At 40.9% G+C, this 27,675-nt stretch overlaps 4 protein-coding genes across 7 annotated transcripts in view; 1 reads left to right on the top strand and 3 right to left on the bottom strand.

The window, feature by feature from the left end:
* eif2s1b (eukaryotic translation initiation factor 2, subunit 1 alpha b) overlaps positions 1 to 895 on the bottom strand; it is a 38,781-nt gene extending 37,886 nt beyond the window's left edge. Inside the window, exon 1 of the mRNA XM_041064242.1 lies at positions 722 to 895. The gene's annotated coding sequence lies outside the window, so the exon portion shown is untranslated. The remainder of the gene's footprint in view (positions 1 to 721) is intronic.
* Positions 896 to 934: 39 nt separating this feature from the next.
* On the top strand, positions 935 to 4,655 carry atp6v1d (ATPase H+ transporting V1 subunit D). Its single transcript, XM_041064243.1, has 9 exons — positions 935 to 1,186; positions 2,163 to 2,280; positions 2,520 to 2,599; positions 2,685 to 2,752; positions 2,841 to 2,885; positions 2,996 to 3,099; positions 3,385 to 3,451; positions 3,552 to 3,630; positions 3,924 to 4,655. The coding sequence occupies exons 1-9, from the start codon at positions 1,146 to 1,148 to the stop codon at positions 4,066 to 4,068; spliced, it is 747 nt and encodes a 248-aa protein (XP_040920177.1). The 5' UTR covers positions 935 to 1,145; the 3' UTR covers positions 4,069 to 4,655.
* A 224-nt stretch (positions 4,656 to 4,879) lies between these two features.
* Positions 4,880 to 21,303, bottom strand: pals1b (protein associated with LIN7 1, MAGUK family member b). Of its 2 annotated transcripts, none has more exons than XM_041064240.1 (14): positions 21,108 to 21,303; positions 17,782 to 18,263; positions 17,107 to 17,315; positions 14,058 to 14,135; positions 11,373 to 11,492; positions 10,488 to 10,649; positions 9,625 to 9,702; positions 9,349 to 9,532; positions 8,324 to 8,392; positions 8,118 to 8,189; positions 7,273 to 7,434; positions 6,780 to 6,982; positions 6,388 to 6,498; positions 4,880 to 5,918 (listed from the first exon to the last, which is right to left on the bottom strand). In XM_041064240.1, the coding sequence occupies exons 2-14, from the start codon at positions 18,107 to 18,109 to the stop codon at positions 5,742 to 5,744; spliced, it is 1,953 nt and encodes a 650-aa protein (XP_040920174.1). In that variant the 5' UTR covers positions 18,110 to 18,263; positions 21,108 to 21,303; the 3' UTR covers positions 4,880 to 5,741. The 2 variants fall into 2 exon arrangements, with proteins under 2 accessions (XP_040920174.1, XP_040920175.1); XM_041064241.1 differs by having other exon boundaries at positions 11,373 to 11,480.
* Positions 21,304 to 23,338: 2,035 nt separating this feature from the next.
* Positions 23,339 to 27,675, bottom strand: part of gphnb (gephyrin b) — a 79,007-nt gene continuing 74,670 nt past the window's right edge. For all 3 annotated transcript variants that reach the window (XM_041064259.1, XM_041064258.1, XM_041064257.1), the window contains 7 exons: positions 27,488 to 27,609; positions 27,208 to 27,295; positions 26,854 to 26,927; positions 26,563 to 26,627; positions 26,347 to 26,450; positions 24,768 to 24,864; positions 23,339 to 24,204 (listed from right to left, as the gene is read on the bottom strand). In XM_041064259.1, coding sequence (XP_040920193.1) covers positions 24,071 to 24,204; positions 24,768 to 24,864; positions 26,347 to 26,450; positions 26,563 to 26,627; positions 26,854 to 26,927; positions 27,208 to 27,295; positions 27,488 to 27,609 — 684 coding nt within the window. In that variant the 3' untranslated portion in view covers positions 23,339 to 24,070. The remainder of the gene's footprint in view (positions 24,205 to 24,767; positions 24,865 to 26,346; positions 26,451 to 26,562; positions 26,628 to 26,853; positions 26,928 to 27,207; positions 27,296 to 27,487; positions 27,610 to 27,675) is intronic.

The raw sequence follows: 27,675 nt of genomic DNA, 5'->3' as shown, positions 1-27,675 counted from the left end.
AACCTATAATTGTTTCAAACAATTTCAGATTTGGGAAAGATGATTTGGGAACTGGAAGCTAACTCAAGCGTCGTACCTTCACGAAGCATTTATTGTTTACTTGTGGCGCAGCTGAATGGTACTGTGCTCTACTAAAAGGTGTTTCTAACACTTAGATGATAGAAATGCTGTGGATAAGATAGCAGAAACACCCCTCAAACGTTACCGGAACAGTCCAGAACCATTTGAATGGCACATTTGTTCAGTTCGATCAGTTTCAGTTCGCGTTTTGCACTTTCAGAGGTCAAATACCTGAGTTTAGCCTGTTCCCAGAACAACAGCAGGGAGGTGAAGCAGTAATACGTGAAATGGCAGCGTTGGTACTGGCATTTTTATTTCACATTTGTTTGCCAGTGAATGGGATGATGCAACGCAGACAAACGAGAAGCCCCTTTACTGTTAAAGAGCAAAAACTGACATGAACAGAATCTGGAAACAAAAAGGCCCTTAACACTACGTTTAGCACAATAACAGCGTTTGTATCCGGAAACAAATATCACATTTAAATAAAGGATGAACACGGCTGCTTTATTATCCGTTAGCTTCCCAGCTAATAACCTGGTTCCCAGCTCACATGCGGCACATGTACCGCTCCCGAGGCTAACAGTTAGCTAGCCAGCCAGCATCCCCGTCTGTTCCCCAATCCCCATCAAATAAATCTCTTCTATCAATAAGAACTCACCTGTGTCATATGGTTACAGAACGATACACTGGAATCTCCTGTACTGGCAGTGTTTAAATGTCCGACTACGTTTTCTTTTTGGTCTTTTTTAAATGAAGAACCCGGGCCCGCTAGCTCACATTCATGGGTGTGCTAATTTCTCGACCCGGAAAAAGATCGTACGAGCTTTTCGGCGTGCGGATGTGCAGAGCGAGTTTTGTTCTATCACATGACCAGAGGCCAGCTGATCATCACTGACAGAGTCTCGGACAAGATCACGACCGAGAGCTCGGTCTCTGCTGCTAATCCTGCACGAAAAAAACAACTGCTTTTCTTGTATTATATGTACAGATTAGTACGTTAATACCAAATCTAACGTTTTGGTATTTATTTGAGGAAACGGAGGTAAACAGAAGACAGCAATTATCGACCAAAAGACGAGAAGATGTCTGGAAAAGACAGGATCGACATATTCCCCTCCAGAATGTAAGCAGCTTGTTTGCAAGCTAGTTGCTAACCCACCGTAGCCTCTTAGCCAGCTAACACGATGCTGTTTTGTTGATTTGTTGCTCTCAGATTAATGATTTCCTGCTCACATCTGCTTGTATCTGATATGAATGGATGCCGGTGCTGTGCTCCGATCCGAAACTAATTTCAGTTTACATTAGTGTTGCGTTTAAAAGAGGAAGAGTCTGTTCTGTTGTCATGTGATGTATCTAACATCACCCAAGTGTGAGCTGTCAGTCTGAGGTATTGACTGAAACCTACTGACCTTCCACACAGTAAAAATCTTGACTTTAACCGTTGTGTAACTTGAAAATCTACTGATCAGTTGGATGTTCCTGTATTGTCTGCAAGGAATAAGCACTTTGCCATATTGATTCAATCATGTCTGGAGCTTCTGTCTGTCTGTGTGTGTGACATAGAGAGAGAGAGAGAGAGAGAGAGAGAGGAATCCTAGAAATAGCCCTTTTTTCTGATGAAATGATAAAGCACCAGTCCTTGGTTGTAAATGTAGATGAGTGATTCAAACCAGGAATACATGTATTCCAAGGGGAACATGGTGGGGTTGTGGATCAGCTGAGCTACTTGTTACAGTAACTTTCCTACTGTGTTTTCCAACAACTCAGTTTTCCCACAACCTGATTCCATTAACAGTCAGTGATTTAAATAAGATTGTATGAAAACTAGTCAGAAAAGACACCAAAAATAATGGATACATGGTTTAAATGCCCAGTTTGTGCCTAAAGCTAAAGCTAAAAAAAAAAAAAACAGAGAAAAGACACCAACTCCAACATCAACAACACCTGGATAACTGTGCCTTGTATGGATTCACATACAGCCGTGTTTTTCTTTTTACTCACTTGTGTCAGAGAATGTAAATGATTGAGCCCTGCATACTTGTGACTCCAGATTCAGATAAGCATTCAGATGTTATGGCATGTTTTGTTTGTTGCTGCAGGGCTCAGACCATCATGAAAGCTCGGCTGAAAGGGGCGCAGACCGGCCGCAACCTGCTCAAGAAGAAATCTGATGCCCTCTCCATGCGCTTCCGTCAGATCCTTCGCAAAATTATTGAAGTCAGTTGAAAAAAAAATATGAATAACTGACTGTCTAATACAACAGTCCTGCAACAAACCCTCCCTTCATGAAGAGATGTGTAGATTCAACTGTATGATCATTTTGGAAGCTGTTAGTTTGTGGTACCGTTGGATTGAATTGCATTAGATTGCATAAATTGGCAGCTAAATGTATTTCTCTTGTGTGTCACAGTTGTCTCCTAAATGTGGACTTTGTCTTCTTATCTCTGTTCATTTAGACTAAGACCAAGATGGGAGAAGTGATGAGAGAGGCAGCCTTCTCTTTGGCTGAAGCCAAATTTGCAGCTGGAGACTTCAGGCAAGAACCAGAGTGCGATGATGTGGTGTGGTGTGATTTTTCTTACAGATGCATCTGTAACTCCCATCTGTAATTCTGTCCACAGCACAACTGTAATCCAGAATGTCAACAAAGCCCAAGTGAAGGTCCGAGCCAAGAAAGACAATGTGGCAGGTTAGCTTAAAAACAGTCATCCTCTTCGTTTTAGAATCATCACTGAGTGATGGGACAAGTTCTTACGTGTATTTTGACCATCTTTCAGGTGTTACCTTGCCAGTTTTTGAACACTACCAAGAAGGCGGGGACAGTAAGTCATGTCTCAGTTGTTTATTTTGCAATGAATCCACATTTTGTCTAGATAATAGTTTTTGTGACGAATGACTTACAGAAAGTTCTCACCCTTGCTGTGTCTGTCAGGCTATGAGCTGACTGGCCTGGCCAGAGGAGGAGAGCAGCTCTCCAGGTTGAAGAGGAACTACGCCAGAGCTGTGGAGCTGCTGGTGGAGTTGGCCTCCTTACAGGTAGGGGGTGCTGTTACAAATAGGTCACATTTATTTTAGCTCAGCTTTGTTGCTTCACATTGGTGTAAAGTAAGTGCATTTATTTAGGTAGAATTTCTAGCTATGTGTAAGTAACTTGAACATTTCCATTTTATGCTACTTTATAAATACACTTAATTTCAGAAGGAAATCTCTGTTAAAACTATGTTTTTGTCAATGAAACCCTGGTGAAAATTAACAGAACTTCACTGTATATGTTGTAAGACTGAAACATTCTGACACATGCTGCCCACTTTCCGTCTGCAGACATCCTTTGTCACTCTGGATGAAGCCATAAAAATTACCAACCGCCGTGTGAATGCTATTGAGCATGGTAAATTCAAAGTGTATATCAAGTTGTTGCCTTGCCTTTTCAAACGGCATAAGAGAAAGGGTACTATCGTAGCTTAAATCGTCTTTATCCCACTTTCCAGTGATTATCCCCAGGATTGATCGCACCCTCACCTACATCATCACGGAACTGGATGAGAGAGAACGAGAGGAGTTTTACAGGTGAAAACATTTTATTTAAAAAAATCCAGATTTTTACCATTACCTTTAAAATTTAAAAGACAGGTTTTCCAGTGAAGGGTTTATCTGATTACGTATGAAATTAAGTGCACTGATTATTCATTCAGAAACTACCTCAGTTGATTAGCGTTAGCTGATTCTTTTTAAGCTGACCAACTAGCCACTTCTTTAAATTTATACTATCACAACCCCCAACAAGTAAAGTCCATGTACTAGACACATGATCTCAATTTTTGTTGTTGTTGTTATAACACTTACATTTTGTCCTGTTCCAGGCTGAAGAAGATCCAAGAGAAGAAGAAGCAGCTCAGGGAGAAGACAGACCTGGAGATTGCAGCTCGCCTGGCAAAGCTGGGTCCCATCGCAGAGCCCTCCAACATGCTGACAGAGGAGATGGATGAAGACCTGCTGTTCGAGTGATGGGCTTCTTTGGGGTGGCAGTCACAGACTTCACCTATCATCCTATTTATTCTGTGCCTCTCTGGCCAAGTCTATGTCTTCTCATGCAAGTGATGAAAGTTGTTTTTTTGTGTACTTGTCATTGATGATTTGATCTGTTGTTTCAGTGCTGGAAAGTACTGTGTGTCTCCAGATGTGTCACTGTACAGAACCAAAGTGTTGTTGCACTTGGTAGTTACCCACAAGGGAGTTAATTTACTGTTATAAAATCTAAATAATAAGAATATAAGTATGTTTACACATGGCTTGCGAGTGAAATTAAGAAAGCATTCTGTGTGACTGATTAACTTGTACATACTTCAGTTTGCTCACAACATTTAGAGCCATTGCATGCTGAAAAGCTTAAGGTGGTTGTAGATTTCAAAGAGTGAATGAGTCTGTGTTGTGGAGGCCCGTCCCACTGCTGACCTCATATCACGGGGTTGTTGTTGTTTCCTCATTTCATGAGGATGTTTACCATTGAACTAGAGCCCCTAATGTGACCCCGCTGTAAAATGTGTGCAAGTCAACAATGTCTTCATCCAAATAAAGATATTCGAAACATTCAACCATTGTGTGAACGTCTTGTTAAGACTGCTGGGATCAAATTTCTCTCAGCTTGTGCTGAGGAGCATTTTGTCTCAGCTATGTGAGGGATGGTGGCCATTTTGCACCAGAATGCTACATGTGACACAGTCTGTTTAGATAGGAATTTGCAAAGGTTCAATTAGTATTTAAAATAACAATTCCTCCAAGGTAGAAAAATCACTGCATGCAGTGCATTACATCCATCAATTGTTCACATATGAATCTTATTTTATTAACACTTTTCAAGAATTGTGCTTATAATTAAATAAGTATCCTGCAAAGATGCAATACAGTATTTGTTGGAGTTACTGTTCACTAAGTGATATGTTTTGTTCTTACAACACTGGTAAAAAAAAAAAAAAAACCCAAAACAATCTCAGCAGTACTTTTCAGTATGATATACTGACAGTAATGATACCAGCTAGAGACAAAACCTTAGATTTAAGGTCTGTTTAAATCACAGCGTAAATGAGACATGAGACAACACAAACTAATACTGACATTGGTGAAGAAAGTACCCAACAACTGTGCAGGTTACAGCAGATTTTGCCTTAGTGTCTATGAATGGAAGACGTTACACTGCTGCCACTTTTAGCTTCTCTTCTGTTTGGTACATTAACAAATTTTGGCTTACTGCATTGACAGGAAGCCATTCAATCATTGTGACATCAGCACTCTGTACTGTTTTAGATGTCACACACACAAAACGTAACAATAAAATATTTTGTCTAGAAAATATATATTTACAATTATAAATAGCTATTAAGAATAGGAAATAGTTCTATTTGGTTGATAAATGACTTTGCATAAAACTGTGAGATCAAGAAAATTAACAAAAAACAAAAAGACACACACACAAACAAAAAGAAATGTAAGAATCTTGAGTCCGTCCCTGCAACATGTGGTACCAACCACCTCCTCTACAAACGAGGATGCGTGCAAGTGAAAATCCGCAGACAATTCACCACTGTCTGTCCTTCAGTTTTCAATCTCCAGCAACATAAATGTTTGCTCGCCCGTTTACCTCTGTCCACCCTGAGACTTTGTGCGTTGACAGCCTGTGACCTCTAGCACAGCCAGGAGGTGGGCACCCACTGTGGCTCAGTGTCCAGCTTGTCTATCAGCCTGCGCAGCTCGTGGAAAGCCTGGTCCGGATCCATGTTCACGATGGTCGCATCAAAGAAGTGACCGAAATTGTGCTCCATCTCACGGGCCTTTTCAATGACCTCCTTCAGCTCCTCTGGCTGTGCCCAGAAAATGAGACATCAGTTGAGAGGGTGAGAGGGTACTGGACATGAATACTGGATGCTTAATGTTTTATTTTTTATGATATTCATAGGTTGACATATATGATAGCAACAAATGCCTCTTTGTTATTTTACAATGTGACACAATATTGCTTATTTTCTGTGAATTGTCTATTTAAAACACCAGGTGTAAACAATCTATTTTTGCCTTTTCTGCCCTGATAAAGACCCTGTGAGGTTAAAACCAGTATTTTAAGCAGCATACCTGAATAAAAGAGGATTTAAATATAACGTCTTTCCTTGATGTGCCTGAAGAATGTTTTTTTTTCCTATGATAAATCTTAAATCCATAATTTTGTTGGAATATATTTCCTTTGTTATGCAAATAACACCATGCATCATATACAAACTATGACATTTACAACACAGAGTGAAAGAAAATTTTGCAACACTGTGTAGTGGATACCTTTGGTGTTTTCCCCGCTGTGGCCAGCAGGGTGCGTAGTCGTTCCTGAGAAGGAGGAGCGATGAAGATGACATATGGCTTGAGGTTGGAGGATCTCAACACTCGCAGTGACTGACAAGAGCAAGAACAGGGACATACACATATACGAAATGAAAAGAAAAAAAGCAGGACTTTAAACACACCAAACCAAGCACTATAAAGAGTATATATATATATAGTAGCAAAGGACAAAAATGATTGAAGATTTATGTTCGGGATATGAAAAGGTATAATTATGTTCAGACCAAGCCACCATGGTTAAGATCATGGGTGTGGGATAAAGTAAGTTTCGTAATTAATATGTTAGACAGAAACAATGTTGACAGTTGTCCCAACAGTGACAAGTCTCCTACCCTCGTGTGCAGACAGAGCAAACAGATGCGTCCAGAGTTGACAACGTGTCGGACTGAGTCGGTGCTGGTCCCGTACAGGTTCTTCTCATATTCTCCTGACTCAATAAACTTCCCTGCTGCCAAGTCTGTTTCAAAGGCAGACCGACTCACAAAATGGTACTCACGCCCATTTCGTTCATGTATCCTTGGGTTCCTGGTTGTGTCTGAGTCATGAAAAAGATGGGGAAAAAAGTTGAATTCGACTTATTGCAACAATCCTCAAGCCACTTTTGCACTAAATGCACTTTAATCATGTTGTAAGTCCTAAATCACAGTTCTAATTTTTTCTCAACACTGACAATGAGCATTTGTGCAGTAAAAGTTGACAAAGCTGATGCTGATTTAAATTCTTTATTGAATCACCCACACGTTTGTGCCTCATTTGAAATACTGAAAAATGATTGTGCATTTAACACTGCCATGTCCCCCAGACCTCGACAAAGAGCAGACTTACGTGGCACCGCAACAGCAAACTTCTCTGGTTCGATGGAGAGGAGCCTCCGACGCACCTCATCGTGACCGCTGTTCGTGGGACCAATCAGAGCTATGGGGCGTTTACGATTGGCAGGCTGGTGATAAAGGGACATCTCCTCATAGGTCAGGATGTCATCGTAGTCTGAGGAGACAGTTGGGAGGGGTTAATGAAACATCCCTGACCAACATACTAAATCTCCTCTAGATCTTCTGTTCTGTAACTTACTCTGACCTTTAACCTGTTAAAGTGTTGAGAGGATTTAGAGATTGAAAAAATATCACAAGATCATGTTATCATTTGAGTGTTAGTGTGAAAGTTTTTCAGTGGATCCATAGTGTTCCCTTCCCTACGTCCTGCTTTGTACAAACAACCACAGCCCTCTACCATCCGCCAGCGAGCCGTGTGCGTCTGTGTGTTAAATGTGTTTCTATTTGTGAACCAGTAACACCACAGGTCCCTCCAAAGCATTTAGGCACCTGCTGGGCACCTGTTGGTGCCTCCTCTGATCCTGTCTGTGAAGACGGGACTAATCTGACATGTAACACACCGAGTCTGGACAAGCTGCTGCGAGAGTGACAAAACGTGTCAACTCCAGCTAACCAGTGGGGTTAATACTGACAGTGTGTGGACACTTGGCAGCTGCCCAGTGTGGAAGCGATCTGTGACAAGTGGTAAATGAGGAGAGACAGTGGGAGATGTTTTGTGGGTTAAGTGAGTAGCTTCTCAATGGTAGTGATGAGTAAGAGGGAGCAAATTATTGAGCCAGCAACTCTCTTCTCAATTTGTAAAGCTGCTGATGAGAAACAGAGAGAAAAAAGTCTTACCAGTATTTTTGCTCAAGTTTGATGTGCTCTTCTTCCTCTGTTTCTTGTTCTTCTTTGAATACCAAAGTTTCCCTGAAATAATGGCAAGTGAAAAGAATTTAGCTGTCAAAGTCGGATTATCATTTCACTTTTTTTTTCTAGACACTATGAGGCAAAATGTTTCACTTTGCAAATCATATCTATTTTTTTCAACAATATCCATTTACCTTGGTGCTCTCGACTCCTGTCAGTTATAGTTTTCTTCAAGGACTCTCTCTGCTGCTGGAAGCTTTTCCCTGAGAAAAGCAAGTGGAAACAGGTCAGTTACCCAACACTGCATATATAGATAAAGGAATCCAGCGTATTTTCCATTTTAAAAAAACACATATTTATTTTAAAATGTGTTTGAACTTTATGGTTGGTGTTCAACAACATATTGATGGGATAGTTGATAGATAATGTGCACCACTGAATGCTCTGGACGACCGTAATAAGTGGTATGAAAACATTACAAGTCCAAAGCTTTTGTAGACCTAGAAATATTTTTCATACTCTTTCTAGACTTTCCAGACGAGGCAAAAATGTCCTGCTTTCCATTTCCAATGCTTAACCTAATTTTCTTCCAGCCACAACAGGCCTGGGTCAGAGAGTAATCACAAATAATTCTTAGGTGTTTATTGTAATCTGCTTGACGTGCCAGATGGGTTGTGTTTCCAGCCAGGATAGTTCATGTAGTGCCAGGTGAGTTATGAGTCACAGACAAGTTTCAAGCACTTTCCTGTTACTGTACTACTCTTTGTTTTATGTGTACTGGTGGATTTCACATACTATTTTTTTTAGAAGACATAAGCCATGTGTTATTTTAGAATGCTACTACAAAACATATAAATACATTATTACCTCTGTCAAGGAGGTTATGTTTTCACCCATGTCTGTTTGTTTATTTATCAGCAGGATTATGCAAAAAGTACTGAGCCAATTTGCACCAAACTTGATGGAGGGATGGGGTATTGGCCAGGGAAGTTATGGTGCAGATCCGGTTAAAGGGGAGGAAGCAAGGAATTTTTTTAATCATGTTCCTCAACATTGTGAGACAGGGCATTTTTCCCTTTGGGAGAGGTATGTGATCTACTGAGTACTATTCTAGACTCTTTTTTTTTGGGCATTGGTAGAATTATGCCACTGTAGTTCTTATCTATCCTTGTGAAGTATTACACTAAATATTGATATTCAGCTCCAGTTTGATCCTAACCTGGAATGAGTCCAGCCAAGGGCTGGTTGTCCTCGTCTCCGTCCCTGTAGGCCTGCCACCAGTTGGGGTCGTCCTGGCTGATGACATGGAGGATGTCTCCCTTCTGGAAGGACAGGCCCAGCTCCCGACATGGCACGAAGGGATCATCAGAGGGATCGTAGTCAAAGTAAGCTCGTACGTGCATCTGAGGACAGGGTTTACAATGTCAAGGTTGCCGTTACGTGCATGCAGATAGGCGTTCTCACACACGCACACGTCCACATCATAGAGACTTACCACAGTCTGTCTGTGTGGGGCAGGTTTAATCTGAGAGCTTGGGATGAGGAGGAAGGTCAGAGTGCCGTGCATTTGTTGCTGATGGAAAAGATGAGATGCAATGAATTAAACATGGCTGAAGCAAATTTCAGAAGTAAATGCAGTCAGCAATAATGTTAGTTATTCTTTTAGGTTTACAATAAAATGTATGTATATAATCACGTACAGTGGTTTTGCTGCAAATTGTCTTAACCACACAATCTCAAACTTTTTTCTGTCCACAACTCCAAAAGAAAACAATTTCATTTTAATTATGACAGAATTATTTTGTTGAGTATAGCGTTTGAAAGAAGAAGAGTAATGAGAATGAAACAGACAAACACTAACAAATGTCAGAATACAGATGGTCCAAGCAAGACCACTATTAAATTCTGATGCCTTTTATGGCATCCAATGTACGAGCCAGGACTGATAAGTTCATCAAAATGGTGATCACTAAGCTCCTTCTTCACCTTGGTGAAGAGGCAGTAGTCTGAAGGTGCCAAATCAGGCCAAGGACCTCTTTGGGTGACATGCCCTTGAGACTGAGCTGGCACATGACTGCACAAACTCTGATGTCCATTTCCTCCGACAGTGCTGACTTGCAACTTTCAATTACCCGAAACAAAAAGTGTTGAACTACACATGCATGTAAAGAGGGCTGTATAACTCATCTCCTTCTACCTTAGGCCACGAACTTATCAATAACCCCTCGTACATCACTTTAAATGCCAAAACATCTCAACACCTGTAGGTACACTATAACTATTCTCATGAATTTCTGCAAATAATAAAAAGAGCTACAGGAGTTTCTGTGCACCACTGAGATAACCCCTGGCCCTCACCAGTAAGTCGTGGACTTCATTGACATGTTTCCCACGTATAGAAATCCCGTTGATCTCCAGGATCTCGTCTCCCTCACTGAGGAGGCCGCTCCGCTCCGCCGCTCCGCCTTTCACCACACGACTCACCACCACGCTGTCCATGTCGTTACGTACCGTCGCACCCTGATGGCCACACATACACACACAGAGTTCATATACAGTAGACAACTGAGATGATATTACAAAACAAGCAACACACTGGACTACTAACATGTCAATGAAATGAATCATCTGAAACTGATAATACTCAAACAACACCGATCAGAGAGATCCTAGTCCAAAAGGAGAAGGAGAGGCAACAGCTCGAAACATGTCACATACTGTGAACACCGTTATGTCATTGCAAACGTTTCTAGTTGGATGTCTGGAATTCATACTGACAGGCATTTTGCTGCCCTGTTGGCTTGTGGGTACACTGACACTGACACGCCCAAGTGATAAATGTGAGAGGTGGTGCATAGTGAAAGCTGAGATTGAAGGCCCATTCACTGGACTTACACACAATACACAAAAACCCATGCAATAATTCAATATTCAGTGATGTTGAGTGCCCATATATATCTGTGATTCATGGATCCTTGTGTTTTTTTGTTGTTCTATTTAAATAACTCAATGTGAATGCTGTGTGACATTTTTCAGTTTTTATTGTACTGTAATTAGATTCATTTTTCCTTGTTTCTCATGCTTTGCTTTGCCTTCTGCTATGCTGATTTACAACATTTACACAACAAGTTGATTATAAAGCATAATCCAGTTTAAATGTCTGAGAGGCTGTGATAAAATGTAGACAGATGTATGCAAACAGTAGGCACAAGTGCCTGAAAATGAATAATGGTGGTGTCTTACCAGCGGAGTGTCACGGGTCTTCTCTAGCCGCACCAGTTTAACCGTCTCTCCAAGGTACTGGGTCACATTTTCCTCTGCCATTTCCTGCACTGCCACACTGTCATGGACCTGCATCAGTGCCTGCCATATAAAACAAATACAGAGACACATACACAGACAAAGAGTACATACACACAGAAATTTTACAAACACACAAGAGACAGAAACACAGACAGACAAAAATAATGGAGGAGGCAGCGTGAGATAAAGAGACTGCATGGGAAATGTTGTCCTTTATTACAGCTATGGTTGAAATGGAAATAAAAGCATTACGTTCATAAATCTAGCACCGTTTCAGTCAAACTGTATGTGCTTTGTGCTTTTATGATACCAAACTAGTCTCCAAACCTTTTACCTTACACATGCACCTGCTACCAGAAACCTACCTACTGCCCATCTTTTTTAACAAGAGCAGTCAACAAACCCACCTCTAAGCCAGAAATAATACAGAGATTGCTCCTTCACTTCATTTAATGTGACAAGCGCTGCGTACCCCACAATTAATAACTGTCGGTCCAAATTAGTTTCTCTGTGCTGCAGCAGAGAGAACCTGAGAGACCAGAGGCCGGGCTAAGCTTTGGCGTACACACAATCCGTCTTAATCTCCCCTTGCATTTAGGAGTCAGGATCCACTGCCATCAATCATCAAACACCTTTGGCTTCCCTGCTCGTGAGGATAATGTGTCTTAGAAAATGGTGTAAGGGGTGGACTTGAGGGGGACTTATTCCTCTCACACACGCACCTGTCTCCGTTAGTTTCGGGTATGAGGTTGTTTACCTGTGCAGACTACAGGTTGACTCATGTGATCCTCTGTTCCCCGCAGAGAAACCATCATAATCTGTTCCACTTTCTGTGCCACAAGGCAAGCTCACATCACATCACAACGCCCCCGCTGGCTGCATGGTTCCGACTCAGCGGAGGAGTTAACGGGCCAGTGGGAGAATTGGAAATTCACACGGTCACATGGGTCAAACGTCAGACCCCTGGCGCCCCCTTGTCAGGACCCTCAACCGTAAAATCACAACAGAGTTGTCCACCTGAGGTCTTTTCTCACCTTACTGCCTGGCTAATGGACGATGACAGTCTGATAATGTGACTACGTTTTTTCTACAGAAAAATCACTGAAGCGTAAACTGACAAATGTAGAGCATCAACAGCTGAAGCCACTTCAAAGCGATGCAAGTTGAATATCTTTGATTCTTTTCATGTTGACTTAAAAAAAAGCTAAACAGACGTCCCATTAAATGAATGAACAGGTAATTAGGTAATAATGTTGTGGAGGTGACCTGCTTATACCTGTGATGTTTGATCACTTTTGTAAGGATAGAGCAAGCGGCATACCTAAGAGGAACATCTAAACTGTCCAGCTAATCAGCTGTGCCATCAGCAACCTTGGTAAGATCATTACTAAACAGGTTGCAGCCACATTGAACCTCCTTAAACTCAACCTTGAGCATGTCCCACAAGTGGACAGAAGCAAAAGTTCTCTCCATAAGCAGCAGGGCTCCCCCAACACCAGTGTGACAATAATTTTGCTAACACCTACAGATTAGAAGTTTCTGGACAGATATTCTACCTCTTTGCAAATCATTCATTACATACACTCTAAATCTTTCATAGTATAAAATCCTTCATCTAAAAATATCTGCTCACTTGCATCCAGATGCTCTGTCATAACAATGGCACTGTTTTTTTTTTAAGTATTAGATACTTTTTGGATCACAGATTAACCATTTACATTTTACCTTAATAAAGTCATCGTAAATTTGGCCTTCATCAGTCTAAGCTACTGTGTATCACTGCAAATAAACTATAAACTACACCAATTCTACAGGCTGTGTTCAAAAAGCAAATACACAGATCCATTACTTTTCACACAGCCTTTTTATAAAATTAATTTAAAGGAAACTGACAAACACTGTGCGGCAAAGAACAAACCAGAGATGCTTTTTCATTACTGAGAGAGCTGACCCATATTACAGCCTAATCTACATAATGGCCTTTCTTGAGACCAACTAGATTAATCTTTGGAGCAAAACACTAAGCACGCGACCTTGAAAAAATTGACTTTTGCACACCCAAAAACAACAGCCAATAATAACTATGTGTCTTTAAGAATTTAATTTGTAAAACAATCACCTTACCCCTGCCCAAGTGTCCTTGAGCAAAACAATGAATTCCTGCCTGTTCGAGGGGCACAAACATGATATGACCGCATGACTTCCTTCATGAAGTGGGTGCTTCATTCTTTCCGGATGTACAGTGTACTGTATCATGATGGAGCAACCTGCCACTTGGTCTGCCTTTTAATGATGCACACATGGTGGCAACAAGTTGGCAAAGTGAAACTGTCCTTTAGTTGTCTTTGAGCTGGTAAGCCGCTAAGTCCTATTCTTTCCTCTGATAGTATATGGGCTATTCTATACTTAACCCTGACCTCTGATCTCCCAGTGGAAGGTGCAAGAGAAACAACTGTCCCACTGGAATCAGTATTCCAGTGGGACAATTATGAGCACTTTAACTAAATAAATGAGTTGACCTATAAGGCTCTGCAGGCTTGCTGAGCCTCACTGGTGTTATATTATAATCATATTGGGGGTCAAGGGGAGATATGATAAGCCACAGCTGGCAAGCTGATCTCTGACCTGGAGATGAGGATTTGTGAGCAGAGTCCTGAGCTCCAAACCCTCCTTCTGTTGGCTGGACTGGAGAATCCTCTGTACCTGTACAGAAACACAGACACACAGCACTATGGTGAGGTAAACTGTACGACTGCTGCTAACAGCTATAAACTGGTGACCAAGTAAAGAAAGAAGAAATGAATACATATTATATATAATAAGTTTCTAATACCACTTCTGTTAAATTAAAGCTTCCAACTTTACATCAGTATCTGAAAAGCAGAATTCCATGATATTCGCTGAATACATTAATACTCCTCAGAGGATAAATTCTTAGGCATTTGTGCAAACCCTGACAGGAAAATTATTTTATGATTGTGTGCCTTTCTTTCTAATCACATGATATATTCTACAATTTACAAAAGCACACTTTAAATGAAGCTGATGTGCTGGCAAATGTTGCAGACTTTACCACCAAATGCAAGCTAGATAAATATCTGTATGAAGCCTAGACAATGTGATTGTGATTGTATTCTAAACCTAGATACAGTACATTAAAAAAATATCATGTTGCTACTTTAGTAATGAGCCAACTGCATGATTAAAACAGTTTGGATTCTCACAGAGCTGCAAGAAAAAATAGAAAGAAATGTGTACAGACATACGTGTGCATATGTGCACAAACACAGCACACACACGCACACACACACGCACACACACACACACACACACACACACACACACACACACACACACACACACACAGTGTTTGGCTACCCACTGATAACTCACAGTAGGGTTTCACATTCCAGACAGAGAAGTGCTCCAAATTCACTCTGCTGTAAAGCAACTTGTTGAGTGCTGGCTGTTATCCTTGGAAAAACAAAAAACTTAGGCAAAATCCACAATGGGATTCATTTTCACTGAGTGTGTTTACACATGAAAGTTGCATTTAACCAAAATGTAACAAGCACAAACTTGGAAAGCACCTGTCTGAACTACACACACTACACTTCTCTTCCTTGGCTTCTCAGACTTTCCGCTCTGCTCCATTTTTATTCCTTTCTTTCTTAGCTCCTCTGTTACATGTTTCTATTTTAATCATTTGGTTCTTGTGTTGTCATTTGGTGGGAAATGCTATTGTTTGTGGCTTGCATTGTTTACTGAATTGTGACAGTTGGCATTTTGGTGTTCTGTTACTCTGTCTTCCTGCCTCTTCCTCTTCATCCCCTGTTTAGAGCTTAGTTCATCCATTACACTAATCAAAGCTCTCACTAACAAGGTGACGTACTTTCCCCTCCCCCCTAGCAGCGCACCGCCTCGGCGCACGCTGCTGTAAGCTGCTGGAGTTTCTTTTTCTAGCCGCCCAGATCCTGGCCTCCTTCCTGCGGTGCACAGGACCGCTCAGCCAGCACCGAGGGCTGCTGGGAGATTAGTTTACCCAATGGTCAATCTGAGTGTCACACAGCACAACCACTTAGTTTAGACACACTGCAGCTCAAACTATTACACGTTGTTAAGCGCATCGGGAGCTGTGCCCGGTGGGTGAGTCCACATGCCTCTTTACTGTGTGCAGGAAGACAACGTGTTGTGTGTGTGTGTGAGGCAAAACCGATCATCTCACCCAGCCCCTGTACGTTCAGACCACTGCTGTCAAGACTCTAATAGAGATTTGGTAGCAGTGCTGCTTGGTGCCCTGTGAATGAACTCTACACAGCTCATAGCAGCATGTTTCGTCAAAACAGGGTTGACTCTTACACATCTAGCCATCAGCTAAAAATCACACTGCACCAGTCTGACTGCGCTGAAAAGCATGTATTACATTCTTTCATGTTACACCTATCAAAAGTTGACATTAATCCGTATGAAGTGCCTATTGTGGGTGTAGCTTGTCACAGATGTATAGAGCTTCTACCTAATTCACAGAAAACCCTATCACGGTTTCTGTCTTTTTACGGGGACTGGGCTCTGTGTGACAGGCCGCATTTGAGTTCTCAGTGTACGGAGGCCCCGCTCTGCAGGGATACGAGTCAATTACTGTCGCTTTGCTTCGGTGGAGACCAACTAGCTTGTGTTTTGTCAACGAGGAAGTCAGGTGTGGCAGATTCCCACCTACTCAAACCTGAATACTGAGGTGGTTTCTTGCTCTCTGTCACTCTCTGCACTGGGGATCAGGAGACAGCACTGTCAGCTTATTTAAAGAGGAAACAGCAACTGGTGGACGAGGAAATCTAATAAAAATTCACTCTGGGAATACCAAACCCCCTGTCTACATTTTGTTTCATGCCTTCCTCCTTCTCCTTTCTTGTCCATCTCAAATGTAGAGTATCTCCTTGGTATCTAATGCTCTTTTCATCATAATTCACCAACTTAAAATTTTCTTCCCTCTGCCTCTTTTCCCTTTTTTCCCAGCTCACTCAATTTTCATGCATGGCCCGCATCCCACAAATCCCTCATTTTTGTCTTCACTCACCTTGTTAACCACAAGACAATTTACATTTCATAATTATTCAGACTGGCATGCCTGTCTATTGGGCAGCTTTGCTGAATTAATCATCACCACCAGCAAAGATTTTTCATGCTTCACTGAGTTTGTTCAGTTACTTTACTCACAGAGGTGCCTGCCTTTAAATATAAGCTTAACAGGGTCCAAACCACAAATTGGAGAGTACAATCTAAGCGCTTTTATGCACAAACTGCCTCCTCTTTAGAGACCATTCCTAGCCCCATGAGGTACAGAATAGGTTTTTGTGGCATGGTTAAAAATGTCAAGAAAAATTTAATTGAGTTATTCATTATTCTGGGTAAAAGTCGTCCTGTTCTGCCTAAATCGCTTTCTCCTGGAGCAGTGGACACAAAACCACTTACATTTATAAAACCATAAGACCCAGCAGCATAAACAAGTTAACAAGTTAACTGCCGATGCAATAGTAACAGCAATGTTACCTCTGAGCCCTATGTAAACTGTCATTACTTTTCCTTAACTTCTCATACTGCAGAAAAGTCAGAGTGCTTCTACGTGATTTGTGTTTTCAGCTTTAACAGGTTGCTTCGAAATGACCACTACGTGTACCTCCTGGCACAGATCCTGTGCCTGTGCTGTGAGGGGTGAGGTGGGGCTGACTCTGTTCATCTGCTGGGCAACAGCGCTGTAGATGGTGTAGGCATTTCTGAAGTCCTCCTTAGCAAGGAGCTGCATTATCAGCTCCACATCCTGCTGGCTCTGTGCATCAGTCAGACATTGCTGCATCCACTTCAGAGCCTGCAGCAGCTCCTCCAGTTCTGCGAGAGAGGCACAGACAGTGAGGGGAGCAGTAGAGAAGCAATGCAGAGGAAGGCAGGGACAACATAACAGAGGTCAGGACATTTTTACTCCTTGAAGATGTGAATGCTTTTTTTTTTTATCTTCCATGTTTAATTTTCTGATAAAATTGAATGTTCACATGTATCACACATCCATTAATGGATCCGAGAACTTGGAACCAGACCAGACTTAGTAGCAAGACACTAACCAGTGGAAATGGTAGACAACCCCTTTAACACATCACCCTCCTCCACTGCTGCCCTCTGCTCTACCCCCTAAATAGTGATTGTTTTAACTCCTTTTGTCTTCACTGAACTTTTTATAAAACCTCACAGTTCCCTATTCTTCTCTGCTATCTGCATTTCTCCTCTCCTTTGTGACCTCCCTTCCTCTTTCCACCCTCTCTGACCTCGTAAAAACCCACCAACCCCCCCCTCAACCCACCGGCTACAGGGTCCTGGGAGCATGCGTCTTTGGTGGCCTTCTCCTTTCCCTCGAAGGTGGGATTGTCAATCCCCACTTTGGGGTTCTGTGACAGCTTCTTGAGCCTCAGTGAAGCGTTGGGGTCGATGTCGTGCTTCCCCCTGCTGTCTTCCTCTCTCCTCTTCCTCAGCTCCTCCTGGTAGTGCTGGATCCTCTCCATGTGGGCACTGCAGTGTGGAGATTTGACGAGGCTACTTTCCTCCCCTGGACAGTCCACAGCCCTCTCCCTGTGGCTCTTGGCCTGACCAGAGGCCTCTTGCACATAACCGTTCATATGGGACGTGATCATCCTTGCTGCAGAAGTGTACAGCTCAAACCACCCCAGCGTTTACTGAGATCTGCTTGAGTGTTACGAGGCGCTGGTGCTGAGACTGTTCAACTCAGGGGCCATAGCACACCAGTGGAGGACGTAGACGTTGATGTTCTTTCTGTGAACTGTCATCCTGAAATACAAAGAGCGTTCAAATGGATTTCTCTTGATTTTTTCAGCTTTTATTTTAAGTATTTAAATGGTAAACAAAGTCAAGTATTTTAATAAATGGTACATTTTATTTTTTAAACAGGACATCACACAAAAATTATTACAAACAAAACTTATACAATTATAAACAAAATATATATTTGCACAAAATATCTGAAGGATTCATTCATATACAAACTCACAGTCACCCTAAGAAGTTGTTTTATTATATATTAATATTAACACTTTTTTTCCTTGTAGCTGGCTGCCCATCGATCAAAATTTGCTACCACCTACTCTCATTTATCACACCACTAATCTAACTCCCAACATGGAAAGCTCTCTGGCCTCAGTCACCTGAAATCCCTTCAGTTCAGCCTCATCCAGCCATTTGCTTGGGTACACCTGTCCTCAGTTGTCCCCTCCTAATGAACAGCTTAATCGAAATATCCATCTGTAGCCTGTGTACGGATGGCCAAATAAAGAAATGAAATGTGATACATGACACACCTACTACTACTACCTGACTATGTTGTGATTGGTGTGGATTATAATCTATTTTAAGGATGCTACGTGCATTAATCTGGATTAGCAAATTTGGTACTATGACTTGGAGTTTATGTTAGTTCAGTATGTGGGGGAAAAAAACTCAATCTACATTGCATAACATTTTGAAACAACAGTCACAGTGGTTTTTGCAAGCCAAAAAGCAGGCTTTATAACTAGACAGCCATAAGAATGTCTTTATCTTTCACATAATGACATAAGCTTTTGTTTAAATACAATGCAGTGGCTTAGGTATGGCGCGCTTTTGCCAGCTTGCTGTGGCTTAAATACATCACAGTCTTGACATATACCTGTGCACATATTTCCTGGAAACAGAATTGTGGAAAAGATGTCCATGTTTACCTGTCCTCATTACTACTACTGGTGACAAGTTAAAGACACCATTCTGTATATATACAGAAAAATCCTCAATTATTATTAAGATAAACACAGATTTGTCACTGAAAACCACCTTTGAGACTCATGTCATATAGTCAGTCATACACTCGTGTCGTCAATCACCAAAGTCCTCCCCCACATCTACCTACTTCCCACAGCTAATTACGTCTGGCAGGTCTATCCCCCCGGCTCTTGGTCCAAGCTTCCAAACCCCTCCCCTGCAGGAGCATTTAGCTCCGTTTAGAGTGGCAGTGTACGGCTGACAAACAGCAGAGACTGCCAGTGGGCCATCTGTTCCTGTGGGCTTAATTAAGCTTGGGATCTCAAACTCTAGTGTAGCTCAGTGGCCACAACAACACTGGAGGGGATGCTGGGAAGGGACAGAGGGACGTGGGTAGAAGAATGAGGATGACTGCAAGTGCACACACCCACCTAGGCATAAATCCACAAGGCAATGTGAAAAGTTTGGCGTCAGTCAGATATGTGGAATAAGTTTAGGGTCACTGCATGATTACAGAGATGGTGAAACCATGTCATGTGATGTCAAATTAACCAGTTAGCGAAACTACAAACTGAACGGGGTGAGGTGATAACAGAGGGCCAAAAACACAAAATACTAACAAAATAATCCAGGAACGCAGGTACAAAGTACAGCATGTGAAAAGGATCTCAGCTGAGTTCAAATTAAAATTGGGTAAACTAGAACTTGTATTACATTTTTTCCTGTCCATTACCTTTCATACTACCCAAGCAAATGTCCAATAAATCCACAATTTAAGAGTGAAAAAGGCACAGGAATATCCTCCTTTGATAGCAATGCTGTTACTTATGTGCAAAACAATTGTTCATCAGAAGTAATGTTTATGTAATGTGTGTTGCAAACTAGTGGTGTTGTTTTGCTGAGGGAGATGGTGAGATTTGCTTGAAAGCTCCAGTAAAAGTCTGTAAATAAACCATGAGTATAGAGTATGTTATCACAGATATACCTGCTGAAGACTACTCTGTGTGAACAACAGTTGCTATAACTAGCAGAGACATGGACATGGCCTATGCTGGCACACTGAGTATAATCATTCTAATATAAACACAATTAACAAACCAATCTCACTGCAATTTTGTGACAACCTTCAAAGTGGTAAACATCTTTCCTTTAGGACAGTTTTCTCACATATATCATTATAAGTGATTTCCACATGACTCTAATCCCAGCCAAAGGTGGAAAATCCCTCTGGCTGTGTCATAATAGCATTCCTAAGCTACTTTGCAACTCTTTCCTAAGGTAAACACATAAAAATTTAACTCAAGTGAGTTTCATGTGTGCTCAAAAAAGAACCAATTTATAAATTTTTACTCAGCTACAAGATTTGTTGTGATTAATTTCTTCCCATGTCTGCCAGACTTGGGAAGTAGTCACAGAAAGTCACTTAGCTAAACGATTGGTAAACAGAGTTTTGGTGGGTTTACCCTCCATCACCAGATCTCTGGATATAATTAGCTACATGTATACATCCAGAGGGTGAAAATAGAAGATATCCTAATTAATTAGTCATAGTCCTGTGGTTTAACAACAAGGAGCTGCTGGCTTGGCTTGAGGTAAGTGAATTAACTTGAAGCAGGCGTACTTCAATGAGAGTCACCGGAGGACCTACAGCAACTGAGTCTTTCCTATTGCTATTTACAAAATAGCAATGCTGTAGCACACCCACACACACCAGCAGACTAAAGAACGTTACACGCATTTAGAAAAAAAAAACACTGCTCTTAACGTGTAAACCTGGACTTGTACTAACGTAACAATAGCAAGGAACTTAGCTTAGTAGCCTGGCACCGCTAACTGCGTAGCTAAACGGTTGCTCTCCCTTAACATACTGTGTGTACTCACCACTTCAAAGATAGCGCCCTGAATGGGTTTGGGTAAGGCGCGGGTATTCCTTTATAATCCAACGCCCTGAAAATGCGGGTTTAATTCCCACACGGACGGTCGGGAAAAGAACAATGTCTCTCTCGGTCTTCACGGGACCGCGTTCAGCCGCTGCAGTGAGTTTTGTCCAGGCACAGTCGGGACACTTGTAGCCATTGCTGAGAAGCTACGCCTGGTGTTTTGAGTCGTCTCCCTGGCAACAATGCGGCTCTACAACGCCCCCTTTCCACCGGAAGCGGAATCACAACATTACCATACTTCAAAGATGTAAAGGTGAAAATCAGTGGTGAAGAAATACTCACATCTTTTATACATATATTCTTAATCACATAACACATCACAATTTATTTGTTGTTTGTATTCATGTTCTGAATCTGCAAAGTAACCGGTGGTTATGGTTGCCAAATAATGTCGAGAAAAAGTACAATATTTTCCTCCCAAGTGTAAAGTAGGATAAAATGCAATTACTTAAGTAAAGTAAAAAGCAGTAAGTAAAGTTTTGTGGTACCAACTGATATGTTTGATTCTTCTTCTGTTTATTTCCTACTTAGCGCTGATGCTGTAAGGAACAGATATCATATAAAACGTGTTTTATGTGGCCAACTCTTGTTAACTGTGTTCTTTCTCAGGCTGATCTTTGGTACAGTCTGTGGTGAGCTCCAGAGGTAAAATAATCACACACATTTTGTAGCTCTCTATCAAATTCTCAGACGCACACATTACTAATCAACAATCATTAATTGGTAACCATTTCGTTTTTATCCCAACGGCCTAAACAGGCCCAAGTCTCTCTAGGAAAATGATAAACTCATGGAGCAACTGAGAGATAAAATGCCTGGTAAATCTCTTGTTAGCCTGTCAGTGTATGTTTTAATAAACATACACTTATTGCACTTTAGGGTATGAAGAATTTGCTGTTATTTTCTACAGTCATCTTCATACTGATCCCCTTACATGCATTTTATACACATTCACAGAGATGAATTTAACTAAGTTCTTGTCACAGCACTATTAATCATCACCAGCTAATGGGATCTACTGTCATTTCACCTTGCAGAGCAGAACAGAAACTGTCTAATCTCATACTGCCTCAGAAATATCTTCACCAAAGCCTGAAGCTGCCTTTTTCCTGCTGCATTTTCTATTAGGTTAATCCTTTCTGACACCTCTGTGCTTAACCTCTTTTCTTCATTAGGCTCTCTCCTGCCAGTTCCTGATTCTTAAATACTTACCTTCCTGGAAAGAGAGACAGTTAAACCCCCTTTTCTTTGCCATGATTCATTCTAGTGCAGCTGTTTTTTATTTATATATTTAAGGAGCAATGGTAGAAGAAGAACTCAAATGCTTTACTTAAAAGTAAAGTAAATATTGAATTACAAGTCAAAGTTCTGCTTTACAAATTAGTATTTACTTTTAGGCTAGGGTTAGGGTTAGGGTTGCTAATCTTTGCTTTTTTGTACAAATTGTGTAAGTAAAGCACCTTGCAATTGCACTTCAAAAGGTACTTGAGAAACTGTTTTTAGTTACTTTTAGTTACCACTTTTTTCTGTTTTTCTTTCTAAAAACCTTTATATTAATGCATCAAATTTGGGAACTGTATCCACTGGGGATCTTTGGTCTTGAACCTCGACAGTGGTTAGTGAGGGAGGTATGACCATTACTCATTCACTGAAAATTCAAGCACTTCTCTAATCTTCAGGTTACAGCACCACCTACTAAACCTTTGGTTCCAAAGAAGAAAATCACTGCTTTTTCTTTAGATATATTTTATTAAAAAAGGAAACCCAACAAGATTTTTTTTTACATAATCATCAAGGATTTTTATTATCTTAGTCTCTTTCATCAGTTTCATATCATTACAGAAAATGTTATAGTACAGCGTTGTTCAATGTCTCCTCATTGCTTAATAATTTCCTTAGGAGTGCTGGTCACATATATCTGTACAATATGGTTCTTATTTTTTCTGTACATTTTTTGTGAAGTTGGTTAAAAAGGCTGTCAGCACTTAAAGAAGCTGTTTCTTTTCTTTCTTTTTTTTTTCTTAAATAGTTGATCAAATAAAAGATTATTTTCCCCAGGTTCAGCTTGCCCCTGGGCGGGGGTTTGGGGCAGAGTTTACACCCGGTCACCGTGAATATAAGGAAGCTTGAGGGTCTGGGCAGACTGGGGCGTGCCCCCCCCACCACCCCCTCCCAACATCACCTCTTCCCTGCCCAGGCATTTGGCACTGCGCACATAAACAAGACTCACAAGATAAACAACAAGCAAAGCTCTTTGTGAAGCCATTATGATGCATACTAATGAGAGAAAAACAGAAGTGTCACCTTGATGGGCGCTCAAAAGAGGAAGCGGCCTTGATGTGCCCCCTCTTCCTCTCTGCTGAGCACCATGGGAAATCTGGAGTCTTCCTCAGTGTTTTCTTCATTTTCAAAAAACAGATTATTTTTTTCCACTAAAGATGAGAAAATAATAATTTTCTTTTTTTTGTCCTGGCAGGCACCTACAGCTGTCTATTAAAATGCTACTGCTATAGATAAGGTCTAGCATTGAACACACAAAGCAATTGCAATGAAAGGAACAAAGTTGCCTTAATATAATAATGATAATAAGAAGAAGAATGATAATAATAATAAGAATAATCATAATAATATATTACAGAATAAATCTCTTTTTATAATTTGATTTTTTCATTAAAAGTTATATTTTCTTTGTTTGAAATACTATAATCTTTTTAAATTAATTTTTTCATATGTATCTAGGTTGTGATCAAGATGTTGACTATACCTCAACGTTATCCAAATCAATAAAAACTAGCTGTGCCGTTGCATATTACAGAATAGTCAATGATATGTGGACATGCACCGTGAACCACCCATTCCGACCCTCGCTATATGACGCCAACTCTCCGTCCCTCTGTGATGACATCATAGCCGGCCGATGACCATGACGTCAACCACCTCGCCCTTGTGCAGCTCCACGTATTGCTCTGTTTTTGGAGGTAGCATCAGGAGCCCGTTAGCACTGCGCATACTCATGAGCCTGCTGCTCACCTGGTTCCCTGCAGCAGAGAAGAGGGGAAGACAGAGGGGGCAAAACACTTGAGATCAGAGCTTTGAACCATGGGGACAGAGTGGGATTTTTTTGTATTTCATCCCACCATAATGCCATTATAAAACTTAAATTTATTAAGTTTTGCAGTTTGAGACTGACGGGTGTTTACTTTATTATGTCTGCCCTCTGATCAGAACCCGCTGAGGTTGTAACTAGTCTGCGTTTTAAACCATTTTGCCTGACGGAAAAAAGGCTTTTAAAACATCCATTCTGAACTCATTCCATTATGAACTTTAAAATGCCAAAAAACATATTTTATAAAATATGAAATGTGAGACAAATAACACATTGTAAATGCATTTCAGTGAATTTGTTTATTTTGAGAATTTTATGTACTTACAGATATGAAAAACAGTAACTCTCAAAATGATCCTATTTAGCTACATTTGTTTTCTTTTTACTTCAGATTCCTTGCTTGACAGAGAGAAATACATTATCTAATTCAGCTACAGTATGTGGTTGTTATACAAAATTCTTCAGAGTGTTGTTTGGTGGCTATGGGTTTGGTACCTGTGCTCTGTGCCCACGGCAGAGGTTCCTGGTGATGCCATGTCAGAATGCAGCGGTGGTATTCAGGGCGAGGGTCCAATTTCACATCACAAGACAACTGGAGAAAAAAACAGACAATTTAATTATGATGATATGTGTCAACAAGTCATCTTTATCAGCTAGGATCTAAAATTCTTAAAGAAAAGGCTAAGAGTAGGACTTGTGGTTAAGTGCAGACTGTTTCAGACTTTGACTGTAGATTGTTAAAGCTATGGTCTCATGACCCTGATGAGGACCACAGTGCACTGGACTCACAATAATGCTGTTCTTTGTCCTACTAGTGTTGCAAGGATTTTGACCTCTTAAAGTTTTTTTCTGCTTCTCCATGCACCTTGGAAGTAGGACAAGTTGTGCCATAAATCCATACAAAGCTTTGGAGTCATTTCATGTTTGTTTAGAGTGTATCTCAAGGATTGATTTTTGTGCTTAAATTAGGAAAGTCCTTGGTATCCAACTTTAGCACATCTAGCACATGGATGTGGCACAAAAAATACAGCTAAAAATACAAAAAAAAAAATCAAAATGGCAAAAACCCCAGATCTGGGCCATAACCAGAATATAATGAACTGGGTTAAAAATGCTATCTGCCCACCAAATTCTGCCAAATACTTTTGTACACTTTTAAACTTTATATATTTGCAAATAGGCAAACAGAAAGCAGAGGAAAGCTCTTCCAACTTTGCTGACAGACATAAAGGCTTTTCCAGAACACTATTTGACCTGGGTCTGTTGCCATCTGCTGAGGGAAATTATCTGGCTTCATCTGCGCTTTAAGGCCATCAGTACCAACACTAAGTGGTAGTAATGCATTCAAGTTGATTTCTAACCACTTTATAACAGCAAGTGATGTAGTATAGCACTCTGGATAGCACCCATGATGGCAGGGGACCAGACCGCGTACTTGATGATGCTACTTGGGGACACAAGCTATGTCTGTTCAGTATGTATGATATTATTATGATTTTTCTTGCTCAACAATTATGAATATTCATGACCGGGGAGCAGGCCTTCAGGTCAGTGTGGGTTGTGATTGCCTCCTCTGCCAAGTCAGAGCAAAACATGGTGGTCATAAATATGTATCAAGCGGATGATGAAAATAGTATAAAATCATGAGTTAAGACGCAATGGACTGCAATGTTACACTCTGAAACTTTGGTACAAATATAATTGTAAATATTCTGATGTTTTATATTTCCTCTGTGCTGCCGTTTGTTGCATCTACACTCAAATGTTCAGATCGTTTTGCAAAAAAGAAACTTGTCTTTCTACCTATTATGACTTGTTTGAGACAGAGACAAAACAACTTTGATGAAAATGACAACATTGCACCCTTCTATAGATGAAATCTCAGATGACTGATCATTTTTGTTCTACCAGAACGGCTGGTCTAACACTGAGTCTCAGTCGAGATCATTGTGCCTGGTCATTAAACATAAAAAAGTACTGTTTGTGACCACTAGTACTTTAAAAACTGATGAACTTTGACTTTGTGTGTCTTGGCCAATAAGTCAGGATGCTCTGGTTGCCCTGTGCATCCTACCCTCGCTTTGATGATGGTGGGCCTAGGGTCCAAAATGCCCTGCATCTTCCTTAAGGCAGGGATGACAAAAAGATTACAGGTGACAACAGCGGACACAGGGTTTCCTAGGACAGACGGACAGACAGAGAGAGGAGAGCAAGAAGAGAAAAATAATTGAGTAACACCTCTTCAAAATCAGCTGAGTGAATCACTCTTTCTCTCAACTTCACACACTACCTGGGAGGGCAAAGATTAGTTTGCGAGCACCGTCTATGTCCAAGGTGGCAAATGTTGTTGGGAGACTGAAAAAAAAAAACATGTATTAATTTAGATTTTTATATTAAATGTGTCTTTTATTTTGGTACAAATCCTATTTAAGTATAATGTCCATTTTGTGCAGCACTGTTTCAAATGTACATCTGACACATTGATTATTTTGTTGACTTTTAGACATTCTTTTTGAATTGTCAGTAAAGCACCTAATGTTGTGGAAAGTTACACTGGAATAAAGCTGACTCCTTTTCTTACCCTGGTTTCATGAAAACACGACCAAAATGGATCTGAGCATGAAGATCGATATCCAGCACCTGCTTAAGGTAGTCCTGAAAAAGACATCACAAACAAAATTGCAAACCTTAATAATACTGACACAAGGGACTAAAATAATCAACATTTAACAAACAGCAAAGAATAATACATTTATTACTTTGTAATAAAAACATATCTTACAGCACTGTTAATTCAACCTCTGATAAAAAAAACTGACTTTCTGTGTTTTCACTATTTACTGTAAAATATAAACCGTCATCCCACTCTGTGCCACAAGGTGTCAGTGAAACACAATGCCGTAACTGAATGTGTGCACTTTCTTGTGCCACATACCTTCTCTCCCATGGACACTCCTCCTGAGGTGATGATGACATCAGCGCGGCTGATGCCTTCATTCAGAGCGTTGAGAAGGTCATCGGGGCTGTGGGGCACACACACAGATAACCATCAGCTCATAGGAGAGGAAATTATATAAGGAAAAGGAAAATAGAGAGCTAGGTTTGGAAAAGAGGAAGTATAGTGACATGATGAATATTATATTAGAGGTGTGAAAAGTATGGAAAGGTTTATGTGTAAAGGAATTTCTCTTAGAAGGATAAATGTGAAGGCGTACTTGTCTCCCACGATGCCCAGGTTGATAGTGGGGTAGCCATGCTCCTGGATGGTGGCCAGCAGGGTGGAGCGATTGCTGTCCCTGATCTTCCCAGGATGGAGGTCGTCTTCTGGGTTCAGCAGCTGCCACGACACAAGCAGAGAAACACTCATTATATATCCAATAGCCATCCTTTTTTAAATCACTAA

This window comes from Toxotes jaculatrix, chromosome 19 (assembly GCF_017976425.1).
Source record: "Toxotes jaculatrix isolate fToxJac2 chromosome 19, fToxJac2.pri, whole genome shotgun sequence".
Classification (NCBI taxonomy): Eukaryota; Metazoa; Chordata; class Actinopteri; family Toxotidae; genus Toxotes; species Toxotes jaculatrix.
The sequence above is the reverse complement of the archived record's forward strand: the minus strand, read 5'-3'. Positions and strand labels throughout refer to the sequence as shown.